The sequence below is a fragment of the Berghia stephanieae genome, chromosome 5 (genome assembly GCF_034508935.2).
Source record: "Berghia stephanieae isolate SIO BIC M18660-M18661 chromosome 5, UCSD_Bste_1.3, whole genome shotgun sequence".
Lineage (NCBI taxonomy): Eukaryota > Metazoa > Mollusca > Gastropoda > Nudibranchia > Aeolidiidae > Berghia > Berghia stephanieae.
In genome coordinates, this window is record NC_088364.1 from 85215331 (window position 1) to 85234311 (window position 18981).

General features: G+C 36.9%; 2 protein-coding genes across 5 annotated transcripts in view; one reads left to right on the forward strand and one right to left on the reverse strand.

Annotated features, from left to right (window-relative positions):
* LOC144973774 (dehydrogenase/reductase SDR family member 11-like) overlaps window positions 1-6117 on the forward strand; it is a 28699-nt gene extending 22582 nt beyond the window's left edge. For both annotated transcript variants that reach the window (XM_078916670.1, XM_078916669.1), the window contains exons 7-9: window positions 3677-3769; window positions 4868-4933; window positions 5989-6117. In XM_078916670.1, the coding sequence (XP_078772796.1) occupies window positions 3677-3769; window positions 4868-4933; window positions 5989-6030 (201 nt within the window). In that variant the 3' untranslated portion in view covers window positions 6031-6117. The remainder of the gene's footprint in view (window positions 1-3676; window positions 3770-4867; window positions 4934-5988) is intronic.
* The window catches only part of LOC144973773 (CCR4-NOT transcription complex subunit 3-like), a 36205-nt gene continuing 23325 nt past the window's right edge, over window positions 6102-18981 (reverse strand). For 2 of the 3 annotated variants that reach the window (XM_078916665.1, XM_078916666.1), the window contains 4 exons: window positions 16950-17082; window positions 10435-10560; window positions 7427-9687; window positions 6102-7308 (listed from right to left, as the gene is read on the reverse strand). In XM_078916665.1, coding sequence (XP_078772791.1) covers window positions 9589-9687; window positions 10435-10560; window positions 16950-17082 — 358 coding nt within the window. In that variant the 3' untranslated portion in view covers window positions 6102-7308; window positions 7427-9588. Of the gene's footprint in view, window positions 7309-7426; window positions 9688-10434; window positions 10561-16949; window positions 17083-18981 lie in introns of those variants that run through there. The other variant, XM_078916667.1, reaches the window with a different exon arrangement.

An 18981-nucleotide genomic window follows, 5' to 3' on the forward strand; every position in this document is an offset into this window, starting at 1 on the left:
TTTGGACATAAAAAAATATATATAGTTACTTACTTAGGCCGCCCAACATGAGCCACAAGTCTTCGCCATTCGTAGCTACACTCACGGAGGACAGGACAGAATGGCGATATAATATGTAGTTATGAGAACGCAATGCTTTGTTGCAGAGCCTGTTTTGCTGAGCAAAATTCTGTATCACATTCATGTACGTTTTGGGGAAAATGGATGATAAGGAGGGATTGTTTTTGTTTTTAAGGCGCTTGCAACACATTTAGGTTTTATCAGCGCCAGTAAAAAGGAAGAAAATGGGATAGTAAAAAGTTCCAGGATTACAATTAAAGCACCCAAGACAAAGTAAGACATAGGGGAACTGGGAACAAATAGGGATCAGATGTAGATTCCAAGAGCATACCACCAATGTACTTAGTTTGAGATCACCTTTAAGTCTCATCCGGACACAAGCACAAAATCCAACAAGAGGAATACACTCAAATGCTTACATTATACATTAAAAATAACAAACATAATAATACATAACAGAGAGATGATTTACAAGGGCAAAAAATATAATCTCCCAAAACTATAACTATACATTCGACTGTTTCCCTCCCAGCCAAGGACAGGACAAAACCAAGTAATCTCATTCCAAGACAAAAACAGAAAGCAATTTGAAAACAGATAAGAGGGGATAGAAGACAGCAAGTACCTCCCTGCCCACTATGGGAGGTCGGAACCCCACCCAGAAAGTCTTGTTATGATTCCATTAAACTTGACAAAAGCTAATCGATAAGAAAAAAAGTAGGTACCACAGGCGAGCGCCGTGAATCGGTGGAAAGTTGTTATCGATGGCGTTGATCGTGAAAAACTCTCCACTTTACCTCACAATATCTCAACTTCTAATGCTCGAAACAAAATACAATTTGTTTTATTTTAAAGATCAACTTCTGAGCTTTGTAATGCATCTTAAAACATACTTTTGCGATTAAAAAGAGTTTCATAATCAATCGCGAACGAGACCCGGTTTTAGATAATTTTGCCTAGCGGATCGCGAGAAAATTTCGAGGTCGCGATTTTCTCTTTTCATTCACGTTGTGAAAATCAAGGTTGTGCCGCGGAGAATTGGCGTATGATGCTAAGAATAGGTAGTATCATTAGAAAGGGCAAAACTTCCTCTTTCTTTTGACACTTCCTGCCCCGATATCAGATTCAAAATGGCGGAGCGAGTGGCGAGGAAAGCACATTGTCGTGCTATTTTTAACATTTTTTAATACTTTTAGCGATGTCCGCTCACGTCTGTTTAAATAAGCAGAGAGCTTAATGTTCCAGCTTTATTTTGATATCAAATACAACCAAATCGGATGAATTTTCACGGCACAATGAAAAAAATAAACCCGCTGGTGAAAAGAACCTAGTCCAGGGTTGCCAGTTTGGCATTTTAAATGCCAGATTCCAAAAATCTGGCATTTTTGAAAACCGTTTGGCATTAGAAAAATCATTTGGCATTTTCTTTTCTTGTATATTATACTTCAAATGACACCTTTTCTCAACCGTGGTGTAGTGGTTTAGCACTCCACTTAGTAGTCAGTAGGTAAAAAATACCCCAACAGGAAATTTAGTATAATTCAAAAAAAAGAAAAAAGAAAACATGCAAGCCACCAGGATATGATAGTAAATTGTCTATCAAAAGTGACTAGTTTTCTTAGTGGGGGTGGGAGTCAACAGACTTTGGCATTTTTTTTTGGAGTGTTTTGGCATTTTTTGAGTCTTCCCCTGGCATTTTGTTGAAAAATAATCTGGCAACCCTGACCTAGTCGGGGGGGGGGGGGGGGGGGGGGGGGGGGGGGGGGGGGGTTCGTTTATTAGTTTATCATCAAACAAGTTGATTGGGCTTTATTTGTTTTTATTGCATCATACTATACCTGACCTGGGGCTTGCTTTATTTTTTAAAAACAGATTGAGAGCTGCAGAGGTGGTTTATTTTCTCTTTCTTTCCCTCCTCTCAATTACATTCATTGTTTTGTGGTTTAATCAGTTTCTGGATGCAAGGTATTTACCGGACAGATTCTATGTTAAATTGATTGTATATGGCTTTGTCAGAAAGAGCTTGAGAAGTTAATTCATTTGGTATAAGTTATGCTTGTATGTCTTTTGTTGACGATTTTCTATGAATTTTTAAAGGTATCTAATATTTTTAGTTATGCCTAATATTGAATTTCTATCCAAAATCCTTAAAAAATTTTGGATGCCATTGATAATATGTTGAGATGCTTTTGCTTCTATTGGATAGAGATAAGAATGACGAGTAATTTGATGTAAAGTATGTCATCCTATCTTTATTAGTTATTTTTTTGTTAATATTTTGATTTTGTGTATTTTCAGTATATTGACACCATTTTTTCCATGCCGTAATTTTGAGCTTGGCAGTGACCTTCGGCTCAATATAGAGCAATTACTATTTTCTCCACATTAACAAAAAAATTAGGCTAAGAATTTATATTACTTTTTTGCAAAGATATTGAGTTTGAGTAGTATACATGTTCATTTTTTTTATCTATGAGGCTCCAAATATGGGTCCCTGGGCCTATATTTCCCATTTTTTTATATTTTGATGCTGTTTCTGTCATATTTGAGGATGGTTTCATTTAAGTATCATTGTTTTTTCATCTTAATATCTGCTTTTATTTTGTTTTATGATTGCATGTTTATGCAAAAAATGTTTATTTTAAATGTTATATAACCAACTTTTTTGTTTATGGCGTCATAAAGTCGGCAAAAAATGCGTAACCGGAATATGTGGGAAAAAATTGTAAGTTCAATAAAATTCATTTTATCATATTTCATTTATTTGTTGACGGATTTTCATAATTCTTTTTGTGTTGTTCATTAATTTCAAAGCACTTTACAGTGGTTTAACTCTTTTTATGATAGCTCAATTTTGAAATTTTCGCTTGTGGTACCTAAAAAAAGTAGTCCTTCAGGGCCATTAGGCTCATGGAGCCGGAGGTTATCCTAGTTTCTATAGCGTGAAACGGAAAATAGCAATTGGATTCGGTAGTCTGATGTCACGCGCCAGGCAACGGCGGCCATCTTGGTTCTAAACAAAGAAAATCATTACTTTTTATTCTTCATGCTGGCTAGAACTTTTCATTCCCTTTTCATATGCTTTGTGATCAGAATGTGTAAAAGTCAAAACATGATCAAATTGACGGGGTTTTTTTTCCCTCTGGGTACGCGTTTAAGCTCGCCGGAGAAATAGTTCATACGGCGTCCGCCAATGTTCCGATAGTTTAGAGCCACTGTTACTGCGACTGTTGAAGACTATTGCTTGCTATCCTTTTGATAGGACGCTTGTCTATCGCAAAGTACTTTCCGCCAAATCTAACATACCTACTCAGCTACCCATTCACTGCTGGGTGGACAGAAAATATCTCGACTACATTTGGATAGGACGTTTGTCTATCGCAAAGTACTTTCCGCCAAACCTAACATACTCAGCTCCCCATTCACTGCTGGGTGGACAGAAAATATCTCGACTGCATCTGGGATCGATCTTGGTCCCTTTGCGAGCGCTTTACCAACTGAGCTATCGGGACTCTATTCGATAAACCATTATAATTTTATACTTTAGGAAAATGTAATCTTTCTTTTTCTTACACACTGGTGCTTGCTCCTTAATTTGATATCTTCTCCCTCACAGGCAATTAGCTCTGGAGTAATAGAAACAGACATTCTAGACAAATTGTTCCAGGGAGACGACAAGCACGCGAAGAGTTTCATGGGAGAAAAGAAGGTGGGGAAGTAGAATTGTCGCTTTTATTATTATAATCATAATATTCTTGCTTGTGTGAGCCTATACTATTTATGGACTTCGGTTTTATCAGAGAAACTTAACTAACCAAGGATCAAGGAAACAACCAAACCCGTTCGATAGCCTCTTTGGGAGTAAAGTAAAGGGCAGACAGATAGGGTCAGAGCATACGTGTGTGTGTGTGTGTATATATATATATATGTGTGTGTGTGTATGCACCATTGACTTCCATCTGATTATATAATTTGAGATCTGCTGCTTACAATATATCAGAATCAATTTGTCAACTTAAAATTCTCAGAGATAGCGCAGTGCCTTAAAGAATAATTAAGAATAAGTGGATCATGAAAATGTAAAAAAAACAAAACAATTTGGGTGTTTCTGTGCTATGAAAGCATACTGTGTAAATAAAACAAACACATTTGCTGTTTGTAACGCTTGACATTTTGACAGGATCAGTCGAGGGCAACAAGATAACCCTTTTGATAACGCCATTATAGAGAGAGAGAGAGAGAGAGAGAGAGAGAGAGAGAGAGAGAGAGAGAGAGAGAGAGAGAGAGAGAGAGAGGAGAGAGAGAGAGAGAGAGAGAGAGAGAGGAGAGAGAGAGAGAGAGAGAGAGAGAGATGAGAGAGAGAGAGAGAGAGAGAGAGAGAGAGAGGAGAGAGAGAGAGAGAGAGAGAGGAGAGAGAAGAGAGAGAGAGAGGAGGAGAGAGAGAGAGAGAGGAGAGAGAAGAGAGAGAGAGAGAGAGAGAGAGAGAGAGGAGAGGAGAGAGGAGAGAGAGAGAGAGAGGAGAGAGGAGAGAGAGAGAGAGAGAGAGAGAGAGAGAGAGAGAGAGAGAGAGAGAGAAGAGAGAGGAGAGAGAGAGAGAGAGAGAGAGAGAGAGAGGAGAGAGAGAGAGAGAGAGAGAGAGAGAGAGAGAGAGAGAATCCATTCTTTAACTATAATTCTAGCCAAAATCTGACACGGTACTAATAATAATAATGATCTTCGAGTTCACTTTTAAATAATTGTTGCAGCTTAATGACTTGTATCATAATTTTGACATTGTTGTTGAGCGATTTACAATTCTCATCCACAGTATCTGGACGTCAAAGATATAGCAGCAGCAGTCGTGTTTCTACTGGAACAGCCACCTCACGTGCAGGTAAAGTGTAAAGGATAATGAATGAAAATGAAAAGGGACAGCAACAGCAATCTCAGGAAAAGGATGAGAGACACATTCAGCAGATAAATTATTTCAATTTCATTTGTGCCATATTAACTCCATCCATCTTTTTTTTTTCATTTAGTAATTTAGGTAGGTATGAATGAAAAACAATCATCATTGTCTATGCATCTTCACTATGCTCACAAGTCAGTCCTTTGATTTCGAAATGAACTGGTCATCATGGCACCACACCTAAACGATTTCAAGGCCCGACTGACATTGGCCCGCACCCATTGAGGACGCCGCTGAAGTACAACCAGACCATTGGTTCTTCAGCGCCAACCATACAGAAATGCGGATTATTCTTGATCATGCATATTAATCGGTATAGTAGTCACAGTAACAATAGTGGTAGTAGTAGTAGTAGTAGTACTAGTAATAGAGCTAGTAGTACATAGTAGTAGTAGTCCTAGCAGTAGTATCGGTAATAGTACTAGTAATAGAGCTGGTCATAGTGGTAGTAGTACTAGTAGAGACTACTAGTAGTTAGTAGTAGCAGTAGTGGTAGTATCGGTAGTAGTAGTAGTAGTAGTACTAGTAATAGAAGTAGTAGAGGTAGGAGTAGTAGCAGTAATGACATTGATAGCAGTAGAAGTAGAAGACAAAAAGAAGATCCGAGCTGTAACAGTATCAGTTATGTATTTAACTTAACGTGCAGCTATGTGGACTTGTGGTATGACACTCGCTTTCGGATCGGAAGGTCCTGGGTTCGAGCCTCGCGCATAGTTGAGTCCTTGGAAAAGGCTCTTTACTCAATTTCTCTCACCGTACTCGGGTGTAAAATGAGTACCTGGCCGTTAACAGCGTTGTCTTTGTCCGAAAATTGTATTATCGCCTAACAGGCAGCATGTTCCGTCCTACATGTTAAATGTTGCTGTTGACCAGGGACCCCTTGTAAAGCGCTTTGAGCACATTTAGTGGATATTGCGCTATATAAAGCTCAATTAAATTAAAATCAATTAAATTAACTTCTCCATCTATCTTTTCTCCAGATTCATGATATCCTCATGAGGGCTACTGATCAAGTGCCATGAAGAAGGCCAACCTGTTGAGAGTGTATTCCTGTTTTTTTAAAAAGATGAAATAAATAACTCGGAAAACAATGTTTTTCATATCAAGTAGACATTTCTTCATTATTTCATTTTTTTTTCTTCGTTTTTTTTTTAAAGTAAAAAAAAAAAAATTTAACCAATAACCTTCCCACACCACAGTAAACAATCCAGCACGGTTTTAGTGGCCATTATCAATATGTACAAAACATGTTAGAAAAACAAATGGCCATCAAAATCAGTGCCCAGATGCTACAGTATGTCGGTGAAAGGTACTGAGAAAGTCGTTTTAGCTGTAAGTGCACCAATACTTTAACGGACCCCACTACTCTACTCTCAAACTTTCTCTCACACACACAACAGCAAGCTATTCATACATACATGAACATTCCCAGCCATCACTTACCTCATTGATACGAACTGAGCAAAAACCATCATGGCAATTCAATAACAACCAGTGTTAAGGAACCTGACAAACGCAAGGAAGACAAATGAAACAAGTATTCTCAAATTGGCCAATAGAGGAACAATCGCACTGACTGATTCTACCCCCTAGTCGTGACTGACAGTGAATACTATTATAAGAACGACTTTTGAGACAATATTTCTCAAGGCTTGATGGTTTCGATGAGCGAGCAAAAACCACAAATCACTTCAACTCATGTAAACAAGCCACAATGCTTAGATGACAGCCCTGTGCTCCAGTCATGTCATTATTATTACTGTCACCAATCAAGGGACTGAATTAGGCAGCAAATGCATTAAATTAATACTGACAAAAAAAAAAAAAAAAAAAATTACGCCCATTCGTGGCGGCATCGTATGATCCCGTCGCCTAGGCGTTCCATAAAGGAATATAGATAATCCATCAAACAGGATGTCTGATGTGAACAAGAATCACCCATGTTGTCCCAAGTGAACAAATTGGGGTATAATAATCTTGCCCAAGGAAAAAAAATGAAAGTGCCTAAAGCGGGGCTCAAACCCCCCCCCCCCCCCCCGAGACCTTCCTATCACAATGCAATGCCTTAACCACTCAGCCACCATTCTGACAAACCTTTCAAAATCAGAAGGCCCATGGAGTCTGCATTCATCACAGTTTCTGTAGCGTTAAACGGACAGAGCCAGTTGCTTTTTACTAAAATGCTAGTCTATTCCAAGCAAGAACAAGACTGCTTTCCATCAGATTGAATGGACCTAAATCTAGAGGGGCCTCAATGAGTCAACAAAATATATAGTAAAATAAAGGGAGTAAAAATGACTCTTATAAAAGACACAAAACAAAGCATGAAGATATCATGTTTACTTTGTTTTGTGTCTTTTATAAGAGTCATTGAGTCACCTTTACTCCCTTTATTTTCTTACACATCATTGAATAGACTAAGTTACCCCACACTGCAGGGTGTATGGAGGAAAACGTGTGTAAAATGCCTTTCTTAGAATTCCCTAATTGCCCACTCGAACCCTTGGACCTAATTTAGGTTGAGTTGTCAGATCATGACCTTGTACAACCATGATGACAAATCCACTGGGTCAAAATGTTCATCAACTTAATATCTCTTAATATCCCAGTTAATTCGTGTTGATGAAGCCATACCTTAACTACAAGTGAGTAAAATCCCAATTATCCAATTCAATTTTCTAAATAAGTACAAAATACAATCTTATTGTAAACGCTGAATAAAACCGACATTACAGAACATGACAAAGACGACTAAGAGTGGAAAAGCTGATAAAACCGACATTACAGAACATGACAAACACGACTAAGAGTGGAAAAGCTGATAAAACCGACATTACAAAACTTGACAAAGATGACAGAGAGTAAAAAAAGACAAAATAGGAGGGATCGTTAATAGGAGACAAAGACGACGTAGAAAGACGAAAACATCTGTCGGCAGCCGCTCTCAATAAGCTGACACGCGTTTGGATGAGAAGGAACAAACTGAAAACAAAAACAAAGCTATACAAGAGCCTTGTTAAATCAGTACTTATTTATAACTGTGGAACATGGACACTAACAGAAAGCGATGAAAATAAACTGGATGTCTTCCACTGGAAACAGCTCAGGAGAATACTAAATATCCACTTCCCAGTCAAAATATCTAACAAATCGCTGTACATAAAATGTGAAGAAACACTGCTATTGGCTATCGATTTAAAGTTGGAAACCAGATGGAGACTTTTAGGACATACCGGTATCTTAAGGAGAGACAGAAATATTCCAGCAAATAAGGCTATAGCATTATTCTTTACATCTAGCGGACAAAACACAAAGGCAGACCCACAACAAGCACCTAGATGATATACTAGAGCTGAGATGCGAATAGGATTAAGAACACCCGAGATCCATCGCAGCAGACAGTCATCAGTGGAAAGAGCTCACTCAACAAATCAGAGAAAATGCCAAAGCATTCCAGTCCAAAGATTAGGAGGCGATTGGCAATAAGTCAAGTACAAAATAATCCCTGCCTTACGAGTCATACAAGTGGTGTAAGATAATGAAGAAAAAGGAAAAAAAAAAAAGTCATCTCATCGACCTTGATATCTTCCATGGTTATCATTAAATCTAAGTCTAGCTTACATACTCCTAATGCACACATGTCATAGGTTCAGTCCTCCCCCCCAAAACATCCAGAGCAAACCTGTCTCGTATTCATTTTCCTAATATCTCTGCCTTGGAACTGTTCTTTTTTTAAATTTTATCTTCCACACAGTGCTACTGCCTCTATTGTTAAAAACCACTAAAAAGGATTGAAAAGAAATGTATGACTGTAATAATAGCCACAACTTGTCTTCAATAGAGATTTAAACATTAATTTGTTTCAAACTTTATACCAATGATCTAAATGTGGAAATGTACGACTAAAACAACATACTGAACTGTTATGACTGAGTTGATTATGTTCAATTGAATCTGGCATTTTCCAAGAATAACTGTTTCATACATGTCTCCTTCAATCTCATTCTCACAAATAACTAGCACACGTCATCTTTTACACTGAGCATTGTATAAAAATACAGATTGCACTTTTCAAAGGGCACCCTCTTCATCTTCAAGTTAACATCTCGTAATATAAGAATCAACAGCTTTTGCCAATTTCAAGGAGCAAAACTAAAACATACTGCGTTCTTCAAGTCTACAAACTTGCAAACACTTTTCAGAAGACGAATACCATTCTTACAATAAAATGAATTATATTTCTTCTTTTGTTTTCTTTAAAACATGGAATTTATACAATGTTGCCTCTTGAGACAATTTTTGTTCTTGGACGGCAAAAGTGTAAATCAATCAGGATGGTTTCCTGATTGAAATATAGACTTTGATAATAGAAGAATATCACGAGCTCCAGCATCCCACAGTGAAAACAGCAATCAAACCACAGCCTTGTCTCAAAGTAACAAAAAAAAAAAAAAGGTCCGCTCATCTCAGGCAGCATATAAACAGCTTGCTTGTCAGAGAGTCCCCGAAGGGCAGCAGCATAACAAGCAGAGGTAGGGACAAGTTGGTCTAGTACACAAACATTCATCGTTAACAATCCTTTAGTTCAAGTCACGATCCTCCAAGTACCGATATTCAAATATAAATGCTTCCTTCCTCTTTTGGCCCCATTTCTCATAATCGAAGTAGATGTAAGTGCCCTGCCATGAGGATGTGGAAAAAAAAAATAGAAAGGTTATCAATATGTTAATAAAGTATCCTGCATGATAGTGAAATAATAAAAGAGAACCCAGTAACAAATTCATCATGTTATCGGAACTGTCACAGGCAACAAACAAATCTGTGCATATATAGTGTGGTTTTGTGGTCTTGTGCTATGACATTTGCATTTGGATTGGAAGGTTCTGTGTTTCAGCCTCCCTCGGCGCATAGTTGAGTCCTTGGAAAAGGCTCTTTACTCACATTCTCTCACCGTACTCAGGTGTAAAATGAGTACCTGGCTGTTAACAGCATTGTCTCTGTTGGAAAAAATTGTATCATCGCCTAACAGGCATTATGTCTCGTTCTACATGCTATGTGTTGCTGTTGGTCAGAGACCCCTTTGTAAAGCGCTTTGAGCACGTTTAGTGGATATTGCGCTATATAACAGCTCAAGTAAAAATCTGTAAACCGTGGTATAATCTAAAAATAAAAGAAAAAATGCATCAGATTTTTAAGATTAACAAAAAAAAAAAAAAAAAAAGCCCCCCCCCCCCCCCCCCAAATTTGTAGCTAGATTGGATATCATAGAGGAACAATTTTAACAAAAAACAAACAATGACCTTCCTGATCCTGCAGTTTAGGCATACAGAATACATAATATGAATATGTTTTCTAGTATGGTACAACAAAACCGCTTTCTTGGGATTTCAATCCTGATGATCTATTCAACGAATGACTTATATCACCTGTTCAAAATCCTCTGTGATTTGCTTTGGTTCATCGTGCCGCTGAAACCACATCATATATTTCGTATGGAACCGCCACGACTGCTTTTTCAACGCCTTTGCTGCCAGATACTGAGCCTTGGTACCCTGGAGAAAGGTTGTTAAAAAAAATTTTTTTTTAAATTAAAAAACACAACATGAGAAAATATTTTTTTTAAAACGATGCTTACAGAGAAATAAATTCTTACCTAACAGTTTAGTTAGAAAATTAAACGAGACTTACCTGTAAGTTGAAGTTTGATTGGGATTTAAAAGGCCCAAGAATATTCTTAGGCCTTGACCGAGAAAGCGTCCCTGCACATGCGCAATCACTATTTAAAGCTAATAGGCTACAATAGCTGTTACCATCAATTATCTAATTAAAAGACCTCAAATTGATTTGCAATTTTGCAAAACGATGTATACATTCATGGGGTGGGATAAAATTGGGAAGGGAGGTCAAGGCCTAAGAATATTCTTGGGTCTATAAAATCCCAATCAAACTTCAACTTACAGGTAAGTCTCGTTTAATTTTCTAATTTTATAGACCCAATGAATATTCATATGGCCTTGCCCGAGACTTTAAAGCCGTAACAGCTATTGTAGCGATCCAATATATAAACGGACATACACAATTATAAGCATATTCTTTCATTATGCTATATTAAAACGTTAAAACCTATGATAAAAGGAACGATGTCCTAAGCCATGAGGTTCCATATCTACTTTCATTCAGTATGTAAAAAGTTTTTCAAAACTATTGCAGCCTGTGTCCTAAGCCAGACACTGAATAGATAGTTATGATATACATTCATAGCTCTGTGACTAAATTCAGACACAGGTTAATCATGTTTAATCTATTTGCAGCCTGTGTCCTAAGCCAGACACTGCATAGATTGTCAATGAGGTATTAAATATAACTCAGTCTGTGATTCCACCAGACACTGAGTAACAAGGTGCCATATTATGATTTCAGTAAAAATTACTGTAATTGGTCGTTGGTGTTTTCATTATCAGCCTGTTGTTAAATCCAGACACTGATAATTATGTTCATAATAAGGATAAATTACTCACATCAACGTGCTTTCCGTAACACTGCTTTCCCAAATGCAGTCCCATCATCTTTTACAATTGGTTTATTGTAGAATTTAGCAAACGTCTTCTGACCAGACCATGCTGCTGCCTTAAGTATGACAGACATTTCTACATCTTTAGTAATAGCTGACGTGCTCGCAGCCCTGGTGCTGTGTGCTTTGAATATTTTTGTATTTATTCCCGACTTCATAAGAGTCAATTTAATCCATCGACCGATTGTTTCCTTAGTTACCGGTTTATGTGGACATGCATAACTCAAAAACAGTTGAGATGAATTTCTAAACGGTTTAGTTCGTTTTATATATTCTCGCAAATATGTTACAACACATAATCGTTTATTAGATGGGTATCCCGGTAATACTATGGAATTTTCATTATTTTTCGGGGTATTATGTTTCAATAATTTAGAAACATGAAAGATGGCCCGAGTTTGTGTAATATGACACTCTTCTAAATTTAACGAGTGAATGGTTTGGCATCTTTGTCCAGTGACTAAGGCACATAATGTGACTAATTTGAAAGTGAGCATTTGTAAAGTTAATTCCTTACAAGGTGAGCATTTTTCCAAAAAATTTAACAATATTGAAACGTCCCAAATTTTGGTATATCTTGGTTTGCTTGGGTGAGCCAAGAAAATACTTCTCAAACGTTTTATTTTGTTATCATCTCCGATGGAAGGTTGGTCGAAAATGCAAGATAATGCAGAACGAGCAGTATTAACTGCACTATAACAAAGTCCTTTTTTAGAAAGGTGTAATAAAAACTCTAGACAGTGTGAAACACTATATTCCTCGACATCCCACTGTTTATCAGAACAAAATTCAATCCATTTCTTAAGGTAAACATTGTATTGTTTAACAGTATTTGGTCTCCAGCCTTTCATTAAAGTCTTGACAACTCGTCGGGACAACCCTTGTCTTTTGAAATTGTTCCTGATAAGACACATGCCATCAGTTGGAGTTTTGGGTATAATGGATGTACTGCTGAGTGGTTTGATGGTAAAATTAACACATTTTTGGCTTTCTTCAGAAAAAGAGGAGGAAGGCACATCATTTCCATAAGTTTTGGATACCAAGGGGCTATTGTCCAATGTGGCACGACCATTAATATCTTTGTACTTTGGTCTTCTTGGATTTTCCTGAGAATCCTGGAGATAAGATTAAATGGTGGGAAGATATATCCGTAAGTATCCCATTTATGTTGAAATGAGTTAATGGCGCAGGCTTCAGGATCAGGATAAAAGGACATATATATAGGTAATTGTCTGTTTGCACGAGAAGCAAACAGATCTATTTCAGGGCATCCAAATTTCTCACATAACCTATCAAAAACTTCTGGGTGTAATTTCCATTCTGTATGAATTCTAACTTTCCTACTGTGTGAATCAGCTATATTTGATTTTCCAGCTATATGACAAGCAGACAACCAGATTCCTCTTTCTTTACACCACAAGATGATTTGTTTAGAATAATAGTTAACAAGTCTAGAATGTGTACCCCCAAGATTATTAATGTATGAAACGGCAGTCTGATTATCCATTTGGATCTGTATATGACAATTCTTAAAATCACATAGGGACTGAATACCCAACAACCCTGCTTTGATTTCGAGAACATTTATGTGGAGTTTAGACTCCTCTTCTGTCCACATGCCGTGTGTATTTCTATCATTGAAAACTGCCCCCCATGCATAACTAGATGCGTCTGTTTGAATAGTGAAATCTGCATTACCATGAGAAATCATTTTCCCACAATAAACTCCCTCTTTAATCCACCATTGTATTTCTTGTACACATTCTTCATTAAGAGTGGTATAGTTATTAAAATTATAATTTGTCTCTAATGATTTGATTTTAAGCATTTCCAGTTCTCTATAATATAGCGGGCCATATTCAACCGCTGGGAAACTAGCCACAAAGACTCCAATTAATCTTGCTAATTCCCTTACTGTAAGGGAGGTATGACTCATCACATTCTTTGACATCTGGATGATATGATTTCTTTTATCCTCACCTAAACTTATTTTCATCAGTGTCGAATCTAGAATGAAACCTAAATGTAATAGCTTTTGCGTAGGTTCATATATAGATTTATCAGAGAGTTCAAAACCTAACGACGTCAGAAGTTGCTTCGTAATTATAACGTTTTCCTGACATGCTTTATGATTAGAGCCTTGTAGATAGAAATCATCAATGTACACACTAGACAAAAAACCTCTTTGTCTCAAAAAACCTAACACTGGTTTTAAAATTTTGGTAAACAGTCTTGGGCTATCTCGAAACCCTGAGGCAAAACCATATATTTATAAACTTGACCCTCAAACATAAATTTTAAGTATTTTGTAAAATCGGGGTGCATTGGAATGCTATGAAAAGCATTGGATATATCAATACATGCCATGTAGCAATTTTGTTGCATGAGATTAAGGCACGTAGTTAGTCCCTCCATCTTGAAGTGAGTAAATTTAACAAAATTTTTATTCAAGCATTTGAGATTAAGAATGGGTCTGTATTTGTTGTTATTCGATCTTTTCTCTCTTAAGAAAATATTATTCATGTAATCTCCCTCTTCAACAGTGCTTTCCTCAATTACTTCTTGTTTCAATAATTCTCCAATTATAGCCCTTAATGCTATGGTTTCCTGTGCATTAAATTTCAATTGATGGGGAATTTTATTTTGAATTGGTGGAGAAATGAATTGGATTTTACAGCCTTTGACACATTGTAAAATTATTTTGTCTTCTGTGATTTTTTCCCAATTATGAATAAAATGCCTTGTTCGACCACCTAAAGCTAAATCGTTTCCTTCACTTACATTTAATATGGTTTGTTGCGACGACCCTGTTGTCGAGTTTTGTTGCTGAAGTTCTGGTATTTGTTGTTGTTGTTGTTGTTTTTGTAATGTTTTCCCCTGTTGTTGTACACAGGGTTTTTCCCGTCTAAAAAAGATAACCTTTTCTTTAAAAAGAACGGCTTGTTTTGATGTCTTTGGTATGGTTTGACACGATTGACTCTTTGAGAAACCTTCAGGGTTTCCGAGACATCTTTGACTTTTTCTGTCAATTGTTTTCCAAAAAGAGAGTCCTCGCACGGATACTGCTCAGAACACAATGACGAGAATTCCAATTTTACTTCAGATTTAAAATTCTGTCGTCTATGTAAATCCAGGCTGTGTGACCCGTCTGCTAACAACGCCACGGAATCTGCACAGGAATTAGTGATGGAGTCTATATCCTGTTGACAAACTGACTCTATATTTATTTTGGTCAGTTTTTCGAAACACATCGTCATGGCGCATAAACTTTTCATGAGTGTTGTTTGTATTTTTTGAATACTCGAGTCAGTTTGTCTCGTCTCTTTTTGAACCATCTTAAAAATTTCTGGATTACAAGTAAGAGTCTCCATTCTGCCACAATTTGTCGGTTTTATATATTTTTGAAATAGTTGGTCCCTATCCGATATTTGCATTCCGTTGCACAAGATATTATTAATTCCCTTTGCTAGGTCCTCGTTAATTAGAGGCCCTTCAATTTCCTTTGTACCTGATACGTCTTAAAAATAGGAGATCGATGAAGACGTTTGTGTTTCTGACACTTCGTCTTCTTGTCCATCATTAACATTGTTAATTATTTGGTAATCATTCAGCGTGTCACATTCTGTCATCTCCTTATCGTATGCATTTTTTAACTCAGTGACAACCGGAATGATCGCCATGAGTTTATTCAGTTGTTGTTTAATTTCTGAAAGTTCGCCGTCGCCACCATTATCTGATTTTTTACTTCTCTTTACTTTGGAAGGCTCGCCCTTCTTCCTACCTTCAGTCTTACTCGACACATCACTCCTATTTTCACCGTCATCACTGTTATTTTTGGTTTCATTGTTATTGTTACACGCCGTCCTGTTAAGGAATTGGGTCAGTGGGGCGTCCGACGCCATTGTCTTAATTAATAAGTGCAAGCGCGAAATCACGCATGATAAAATGAAATCGATGACAATCCACTTAATATCTTAATAATTGAAGGACAAAATCATAATCCACGAATCATCACATGATAATTTAAGCACAAAATAATATATTTTCAATAACTATTGCATCAATATAAGTAGGTAATTAATTTTAAATCCAAGAGAATTAAAAACACGATGATTGCTTGGCAAGGTTCACTTTTTAAGTGATTGCGCATGTGCAGGGACGCTTTCTCTCGGGCAAGGCCATATGAATATTCATTGGGTCTATAAAATTGTGAAACCACATATGAGGTCATATCAGTAGTACTTGTGACATTTTAGAGTCATTTAAGAGTGAACACCACCTTTGCTAAAAAATTGCAAGATGTCAGTTTATTCTCAAGTTTGTATAATGATGGCTTGCTGTACATACGCTTGCTCCCATGCAATAGTTAACTAATCTGCATTTTGTCTAAGCTGTCTCGTGAATTTCTGATTTATAGACGAAATCAATTCATATTCTAATTTTGAACATATCTTATTAAATGAAAACAATTCTTATGCTGAAATACATATTATAGAAGCAAACACATGAACTATTAAAAATAATAACAGCTGTATGAATATTAAAGCAGTTGACGTGAAAGCCAGGGTATACAGTATACTAATTCATGTTTCTTTAGAGAATAGTGAAAATAAAAAGTTCCTTACAATCCAAGTGAATCTGAGACAGAACCAAGTTTGTCATCTTAATTATGCCATCAGATCATCTTTGTCTTATAATTGATTCATTTGAACACTTTACTCACACTTTAAACACACGAAGACCACAGGGAAAAAAAATCACAGATGTCCTTTTTTTTTCCAGCCCGCTTTTGATAAATTCCGATTTTTAAGGTTGAAAAACTAGTTTATGTTTAATTTTCATTAAAATTTGTTTAAAAATTTTTTTAAATCTTATTTAACACATATATAATTATTTCTAACTTGTTGCAGCAAGGTTGTTAAATTCCCTTTATTCATCCATCCCCAATGGGAAATTTTTCTTTAGGATCTGTTCCAAGGGAAGACTGGAATAACCCAGGCATTAGCCGCAGTGCAGACCGCAAAGTGAACTAAGGCTCGGTGGCTTGCTCAAGGCCACACAGCGCGGCAGTTAGTCTAACTCAGTACCTTTCGGGTACGAAACAACGACCGTACCTCTGAGCCATGCTGTCCCATGTTAAAACTAATTTCAGCTTCAGCTCCTGTTTTGGACATCTGTGGTTTTCCACGGAAAGTAACAAAAATAATTCAGGATACGGTTTTATAATTTGCATTACAATACATTTCTTTAACCGTGAAAGAATCCACAATTTCATAATTCTAGTCATCTTGACTTCACATAACCGGATCACCTGACACAAGACGCCAGAATCTAACAAAGAAAAATGAAAGGTTTGCATGAAAAACTTACTTCCATGTAATAAAATATGAAAAAGAGAGTTTCTGTGCCACATCTCTGATAAAACTCAACAGAGTCTGCATGAGGAAGAGCAGCTGGTGGGTAGTATGAGGGAGTTGGACATGGATTGCGTGGTAAGAAATTCCTGGAAAAAAAACAAAAACAAAACAAGACAGGGATGTTAATAAGAAACAATTTTCAGACTCAAGTATTTGACTACATTCATTCTTAATCAAAATCACATTTTTGCTACTGCCTAATACAATGTGATACTGGATATCATTATCTTTAATCACTTCATTGTCTTAAACCCAAGCAAAACGGGAATAATTTATGTAGGAGCAGGAGGAAGCTGACCACTGAGACGACAAACCTTAAACTGAGAGCCAGTTGGTCAGTCTTGAGTCGAAGTGCACAATGACTTTGACGAATACAGACTTGCCAATTTTATAGAGGCATAATGAAGAAAAAGTTTTGGGCAATCCCGGAAATTAAATAAAGATGTATAATCATGATGACGATGATGATGGTGGAGGTGATGATAACGATGAGGATTTTAATGTTGTTGGCTATGGTTATAATTTTCTAGAATGATAAAAAACAATTAAAATCTAGAAAATGGCTTGTAATTAGGGAAAATGGCAATGAGAACAAATATTAGGAATTTCCCTTATAAAATCACTTTTCATGTCTGCTATAGAAAAAAAAACAAAACCCAAACTGAATGACTACAAAAACATGTCGACAAGTTTAGGTGTGTTGTGCCATCAGTGTATATTAGAAAGATACAACTAATGATTTTAATGGAATGCCAAAAAAAAATACCAAATCCAATTTTTTCATGATAAATAGCTTCAAAAACAGTTTAAAAAAAAAAAGGGCAATAAAAGCCCTGGAATCCAACTTCCTATTTAAAACATCATAAATCTTAAGAATCGAAGAAAACTGATGAAAAAAATGTATAAAGCCATCTATAGTCCTTTACTCACCATTTAAAGTCCTTTACTCACATTCTCTCACAGTACTCAGGTGTAAAGTGAGTACCTGACCGTTTAAAGCGTTGTCTCTGTCCGAAAAAAATTGTAACCATCGCCTACTAGGCGTCATGTTCCGTCCTAAATGTTAAATGTTGCTGTTGGCCAGGGACCCCTTGTACAGCGCTTTGATTACATTTAGTGGATGTTGCGCTATATAAAAGCTAAAAAAAATAATAAATAAATAAAGGAAGACTATCAATACATCTTAGAACATAGATAAAGTAGCAATGACTATCCCGCACAAATCTTTGGGCCTCTTTTTCGCTCACGAAGTGCCCAAATTCACGACAAAATATGGGATGAAGCCGTCTTGTACATGCTATTTAAAAAAATTAATTATGACGCTGTTTATCGATGAATATGACTGAAAGTTGGCACAGTTAGAAAAGAGGTCATTTTAGATTATGTCAAGCGACAAAACTCGTGCGATTACCAGAAGACCGTTAAAAATATATTTTTACTCTTTGGAGAGGTTTTGTCGCTCATAAGGTTATACAGTAGAACATGAAAGTAACGTACTCGGAAATAGCGAGAACTCGGAAATAGCGAGTAAAATCTAAATCCCCGTTTTTTTCTCTTATTTGAGTCAATAAAATTAGCATGCAAGTAGCGAGTATGAAAAAGAGGTCAACTCGGAAATAACGAGCATTTCCTGACCCAGCCTAGGACTTCGAACAAAGTAAAGCAAAACACCCGACAAGAGCGATTTAAATATTTTTAGCCTAGCTTCTTTTCTTTTCTTATTTTTCGTTACGAGGAATATTACATAGTAGCCTAGTCTAGAGTACATAGTAGGCGAAACAAATTTGGGTGGGGGTTGGGTGTGTGTGTTTGTGTGCGTGTGGGGTTCAATTATTCACCCAATGTGGTGACACGCGACGCGCGAGGTAAGCACTGGCAGCCAACATGTCAACATGCCTCACTTCGCAGCATCGGTCAGCGAGTCGCATTCGATCAGCGAGAGAGGGGAGCGTGGAACCATCCTTTCAGTAGATTGAGTGATGCGC